This window comes from Nematolebias whitei, chromosome 6 (genome assembly GCF_014905685.2).
Source record: "Nematolebias whitei isolate Nwh7 chromosome 6, NemWhi1, whole genome shotgun sequence".
NCBI lineage: Eukaryota > Metazoa > Chordata > Actinopteri > Cyprinodontiformes > Rivulidae > Nematolebias > Nematolebias whitei.
Genome location: NC_056503.1, coordinates 24522974 through 24529690, shown reverse-complemented (window position 1 = coordinate 24529690; position 6717 = coordinate 24522974). Strand labels below are relative to the sequence as shown.

Sequence of the window (6717 nt, the reverse complement as noted above, 5' to 3'; positions counted from 1 at the left end):
TCAAAAGTAGCTCTTGGTTCAAAAAAGGTTGGGCACCCCTGATCTAAGGCATTAACAGAGTACTCGAGTAATCTACACATTGATTTCTAGGACATCTATCAAGTTTTTAAATGTCACGTCGAGTATTCGTAGTGACATCATTACATCGCAGTTACGTCATTGCGTCATGTGTTACGTGATCCACACCGAGCGTGAGCTAGCTATAGTAGAAGCTACAAAATGGATTCCTCCATGCGGATGGATGGGGTATACCAGGCCCAGTCTTGGCAAAAAGAAAAAAATGCATCGATAGTGTGGAAATATTTCACTAAAGATGAATCCTCCGGTTCAACTACCGTATGCAAAATCTGCAAAGCTGTGCTGTGTGAAATTCTGTGACCACCATATATTGTGACCATAGGGGGCGGTGTTGCAAGCAGTGTTGCAGGTCACAGAATATGGTGTAACACCGGGTCCAATGACCAAATCAGAACCAGCTTCCTTCTGACCTTGTTTCACAAACAAAAAGCAAAAAATATTAATCTCTAAACTTATATAAACCTTTAAACATATTAATCTGTAAACTAAACCTAATGCGCAACACCGCAGGCGGTGGTGCGGGGTGGTCATCCACCCCACTGATTTTAGTTTCGTTTTTTACGTGCCGCATGTTTCTTTCACTTTTGCAGCTTAATAATCATAACTAATAGTTTTGTCGAGTTTTAAAATTATGCAGTCGTTCAACCCCTAATACACACATATATATATATATATATATATATATATATATATTTTTTTTTTTTTTTTTTTTTTTTTTATACAGTAGTCCCTCACTACTTTGCAGTTTGTTTATCGCGGGTTCGCTATATCGCAGATCTTCAAAGTAATTTTTAATTTATTAACCTTTATTTAACAAGGCAAATCCCATTGAAATCACAGATCTCTTTTGCAAGGGAGGCCTGGACCTGAAGGCAGCCTAACATGCATGTTTTTGTACTGTGGGAGGAAACTGGAGTACCTAGAGAAAACCAACGCAAGCCCAAGAAGAACATGCAAACTCCACACAGAAAGACCCCAGGTCCAACCGAGGATTGAACCCAGGACCTTCTTGCTGTGAGGCAACAGTGCCAACCACTGAGCCATCGTGCTGCCAAAAGTAAGACTGGACATGACACAGTTGGCTGATTGATGTATGAGCCATGGGTTGTCCATTTAAAATAAATTATTTTAAATGATTTTGCACCATGTGTGAAGCCCACAAGTGGAATGGAAAGCTCCCTCCTGCAGCTGATTAGCTGTTTTCCTTCTCTGCCACGCACACACATTTCTCCTGATTCTGCTTTGTGAATGATTAACCCTTTGCTGTTCAGATGCACTGATCAACTATTGTCTTCCAACTTCAAATTCAAAGTATGTTACATCGTAAAAATCATAATCATTATCATCATCATCATAGTCATGGTGACCACACATCTTGTTGTCCCGGGAGCATGGCAAAGGTTTTTTTAGGGATGCACCAATCCACTTTTTTACTTCCGATCCAATCCCGATACCTAACTCTGAATATCGGCTGATACCGATCCATTTCCGATATCATGATCATCATTGGCTTTATATGAGGCTGTAATAATCTCCTCTCAAGTACAATTTGTACAAATATATGCATGCATGTCCAAAAAGGCAACTTGAGGTAAGTTTTATTAATGTTGGATAAGTTTTAAAGTTAGAATTAAATTCTGCTAACACAAAACATGTTTCTTTTTATTCCTAGCTTTAAAGTGGATATTAAGGTGATTAATTTAAGTGATTGTTTAGTTTCCTGATGCATGCTCAATAATCCAGGTAGAAAAATCGAAAAAAGTTCAATCTGGTCCTCTGGACATTAAAAAAAAAATGACCGAACCGAGGTGTACCGCAAACCCACCCACACAGACCAGTATTTGCAGTTTGACTCCCATCACCCTTTGGAGCACAAGTTAGGAGTCATCAGGACTCTGTATCACAGAGCAGACAGCGTCCCCACTAGCTCGGGAGCCAGGCAGAAGGAGAAATCCTACACAAGACAAGCTCTAGAGCAATGTGGATATCCTAACTGGGCCTTCCTGAAAGCAGAGAAGAAACCCAAACAGGACTCCAGTCAGCCATCAGATGAGAAGGAGGAACCCAGACCCAGACCAGTGGTCATTCCGTATGTTGAGGGGGTATCAGAGAAACTGAGACGTTTATTTTCTAAACATAACGTCCCAGTGGCTTTTAAACCCCAAAATACATTACGGCAAAAACTGGTTCATCCCAAAGATCCAGTCCCCCGGCACAAACAGAGTAATGTTGTGTATGCTGTTCAGTGTCAGGAGGGCTGTGATCAGTCTTACATCGGGGAAACTAAACAGCCACTGGCCAAAAGGATGGCCCAGCACAGAAGATCAACATCATCAGGCCAGGATTCTGCGGTCTACACTCATCTCCAGGCCAGCGGTCACTCTTTCAAGGATGAAGATGTTCACATCCTGGATAGAGAGGAACAATGGTTTGAGAGAGGAGTAAAGGAGGCCATCTTTGTGAAAAGAAATCGTCCATCAATAAACAGGGGTGGAGGCCTCCGGGTTCAACTGTCCCCCTCTTACAATGCTGTGATTGCTAGTATCACTCAGCCCTCTGTGAGTAGTAAACAGCCATCAGTGTGCTAATGATCCATTGTTAGGCTGATGGTCCTTCTTGACCATGTGATCAGCTGGTTTTGGTTGTCAGCAGCAAACTGGTTGATCCACTCTGTGAAGGTGCTATTTAAGAGACTGAGCTGAAAACAGCACCTCAGACTGAGGAAGTCTCTTGGATGAGAGACGAAACGTTTCTAGATTTTTTTGCTTTGTTTTTTTTTTTTTTTTTTTTTTTTAATGTCCAGAGGACCAGATTGAACTTTTTTGGATGATTGTTTAGTTATTTTATATTTTTTTAAATAAGGGGCAGATATAAGAATTTTTTTCTTCTTTCTGCACTCTTTTCATTCAATGTTTTCTTTTTGATGATTTTTTAAAATTTAGTTTCTTTTAAATGAATGAATAAATGAATTAAATTAAATAAAATGTTAAATGGCTTCAGACATCTGCTAAGTTCATGGCATAAACCAACAGGCGTGTTCCTGTTTTTAGTTATTTACATCACTTTATAATGTAGCTGTCTTTGTTTTTAATATATATAATTTTCAAATCATATGTTTTTTATGATTGTCTACTGTTGTACTGATAAATATCTTCTGGAGGGTAAACTATATCTTGGCTGCAAGTATCAAGCTGAGAAATCCTTTGTTTTCTACAACTGATAGTGGTTGGTCATTAATTATGATGAAGTTTAGCAACTTCTCTGTAAACATTTGAGCTCCGTGGTTTCAGCGACGTCTTCATCTTGTTCAATCCGACGCAGGCAGCCTGATTTGGGGCAGCCGCGCTCAGTCTGTCCCTCCTCAGAAATGGGCAGACTGAGCGGGGCAGATTGGACACGGCTGGCCGGGGTCAAGTCGCCTCTTTCCGGTTTGACCAAAAAGTAGTGCCCCGCTGAAGCCACGGAGCTTCAATGTCCTTCGTAAAACTAACTTTAACGTGGTGTAATGTGGCGCTATGGCTCCGCAGACATTGCATGATGCTGTCTTGTTTTGTGGTGTGTTTAGAGTAAAATACTTCCACACAGCGGACATGTTTCAATGAAAAGTTGGTTAGCTGTTAGCCACAGTGCTGCTAACTCAGTCCTTACGTTGTAGCTGGCTGCAAACTATGAACTGGATTTCCTGAATGTGATGTGGGTCTTATTACTCTGGGTTCATGAGACACGCCGCCGTTCAGGAAATCCATTCCATAGTTTGAAGCCAACTTGTATTATGGATCGGAAATGTCGGCAGGTGGATCGGAAAATCCGATACGTAAATTATGCTGGTATCGGAGGCCGATACCGATACTGGATCGGATCGGCCCCATCCCTAGTTTTGTTCAACTGTTGATTAGGGATGGGGCCGATCTGGTATCGGCCTCCAATACAGCATAATTTACGTATCGTAATAACTGGTGAATAACCAGTGTTAACTTAAACCATTTGAATTTTACATATTGAAGTTTTTTTTTTTTTTTTACCATTTAGTTTTTCTACAATGGAAACTAATTTTATGTTTAAATAGTTTATATGATGGTAAGGTCAACTAAAGTGGACTATGACAAATTTTGGCTTTGAGGCAATTTTGCACTATTTACCCAAGACCTTTCAACTCTAGTAATTATTTACCCTGCTAATTTCAGCCCAGTTGTGTTTCACTATGTTCTGAGGTTCAGGGTATACTAGGCAAATCAAGTCACTGATTTGTATTGCTTTACCTAAGCTACTAAGTGTTGCAGTCATAAATATATATAAAGACCAAGTGCTCCACTCTCAAGAGGCCACTCTTTCTTAGTTTGGAATTGAAATCAGCAGGAACTGCTTTATTTTTATTCCCTATGAATCAACACCTTATTGTGGTGGAGAGTTGGTGTGCCTGAATGATCCTAGGAGCTATGATGTTGGGCATGATTGCCCCTGATAAGGTCTCCCAAGATAAAACAGTCCAAGGTGAAAGACCAGAGAAAGAGGAATTCAGAATACTCGTATGGACAGAGAACAACAAAATAATTGATGTTCCTCACCCAGACATGGGTTACCAGGACCTCACACTGGAACTTGAACACTCAAACAAGATGGTGGACACACTCATTGAGGGAATCTGTCAAGCTGGAAAGTCCTATTGGACCTTGTTGGCTGGTAGGACTCTGGAGGTAATTGATGGGTATGGGCAGGCCATGTGAGCTGCAGCCCTGGCTGTTGCTGAGGTAAAAGCTCAAGGAAAGGTTTGGTCAGGGCTTGGATAGAGACTTTCGATCAGCTCAGAGAAGATTCTTTCAAACCAGCATGCGGCTGAAGCTGGGAAAGCAACACTTTACCAACACTGTCTAGAGTAGAGGTGGGGTGCTGTTGATCTTAACCACTGATGTCATTGGACAGTGGAAGGAATACTTCTGGGACCTTCTCAATCTCACCAGCACATATTTCATAGATAAAGCTAAGTCAGAGGATTTGGTGGTTGGTCTGTCCATAACCGGGGCTGAGGTCACAGCGGTAGTTAAAAAACTCTGTGGCAACAGGACTCATGGGGTGGAAGAGATCTTCCCCGAGTTGCTCAAGGATCTGAATAATGCTAGACTGTCTTGGTTGACATGCCTTTTCAAGGTTGTGTAGAGATTGGGGGCTTTGCCACTGGAATGGCAGACTGAGATAATGGTTCACCTCTTCAAAAAGGGGGTTGGCGAGTGTGTATCAATTACAGGGCTATTACTCTTTTTAGCATCCTCTGTAAGGACTATTCAGGGGTTCTGGAGAAGAGAGTCCAATTGATGGTCAAGTCTCATATTCAGGAGGAACAATATGGGTTCCTTCTCAGTCATGAAATACTGGACCAGCTCTTTGCACTCACTGGGGTCATGGAGGGGGCATTGGAATTTGCCCAGCCAGTCTACATGTGTTTTGTGAACTTGGAGGAAGCATTAGATTGTGTTTGTCAATACTGTTGGGGAGTACTCCATGAGTATGGGATTGAGGTCTGGTGCGACAGGTCTTTCAGTCCCTCTACAAGCAGTGCAAGAATTTAGTTTGCATTGCTAGCAGTAGTTCAGACCACTTTAAGGTGGGTGTTGTACTCAGTCAGGGCTTCCTACCACCAATTCTGTTCATAACTTTATGGACGTAAAAAAAACTAAACCAGCTGCTCACATGCTCAAGAAGGACCATCAGCCTAACAATGAATCCTGATGGTCCTTCTTGATCATGTGAGCAGCTGGTTTTGGTTGTCAGCAGCAAAACTGGTTGATCCACTCTGAGAAAGTGCTATTTATAAGACTGAGCTGAATACAGCACCTCAGACTGAGTAAGTCTTTTGGATGGAAGACGAAACGTTTCTACATTTTTTTTTGTTTTGCTTTGTTTTGTTTTTTGAATGTCCAGAGGACCAGATTTTACTTTTTAGATTTTTCTACATGGATTATTGAGCATGCATCAGGATATTTTATGGACGTAATTTTTAGTGCAGCCAGGCAGAAACCTGCTTTGGTGACCTTAGGTTTCAGTCTTTCCTATTTACAGATTATGTGGTCCTATTGGTATCATCATGCCATGATCTACAACTCTCACTGAAGCAGTTCACAGCCAAGTGTGAAATGGCAGGGCTGAGGTTCGGTACCTCTGTATCTGAAGCCATGATTCTCAGTTGAAAAAGGTGGGTTGCCCTCTCCAGGTTGGAAGTAAAGTGCTTCCTCAAGTGGAGGAGGTCCAAGCATCTTGGGGTTTGTTTATGAGTAAGGGAAAAAATTGTGCGTGAGATAGACTTGTGCAGCTTCCACGGTATTGTAAACTCTGGGCCAGTCTGTTGTAGTGAAGATGGAGTTGTGATGCAAGGTGAAGCTCTATGTTCATCAGCCGTCTGCATTCCTACACTCACCTATGGTCACAAATTTTGGGTTTTTAATGAAAAAAACAAGACCACATATACAAGCAGTCTGAGTTTTCCGTGCAGGGTCGCTGGATTATCACTTAGAAATATGGTGAGAAGTTCATTTACTCATGAGAGACTTACATCTTGGTGTGTGACAGCGTATGACAAAGGGCAATATCAAAAATTGTCTTGTCATGAGAAAATCCAATATTAAAACTTAGACTTAGACATTAAAT

General features: G+C 41.5%; 1 protein-coding gene across 1 annotated transcript in view; it reads right to left on the bottom strand.

Moving 5' to 3' along the window:
- The window catches only part of LOC119410857 (Down syndrome cell adhesion molecule), a 25551-nt gene extending 19225 nt beyond the window's left edge, over positions 1-6326 (bottom strand). The window contains exon 1 of the mRNA XM_037677778.1: positions 6230-6326. Within this exon, the coding sequence (XP_037533706.1) occupies positions 6230-6326 (97 nt within the window). The remainder of the gene's footprint in view (positions 1-6229) is intronic.
- Positions 6327-6717: the final 391 nt, after the last annotated feature.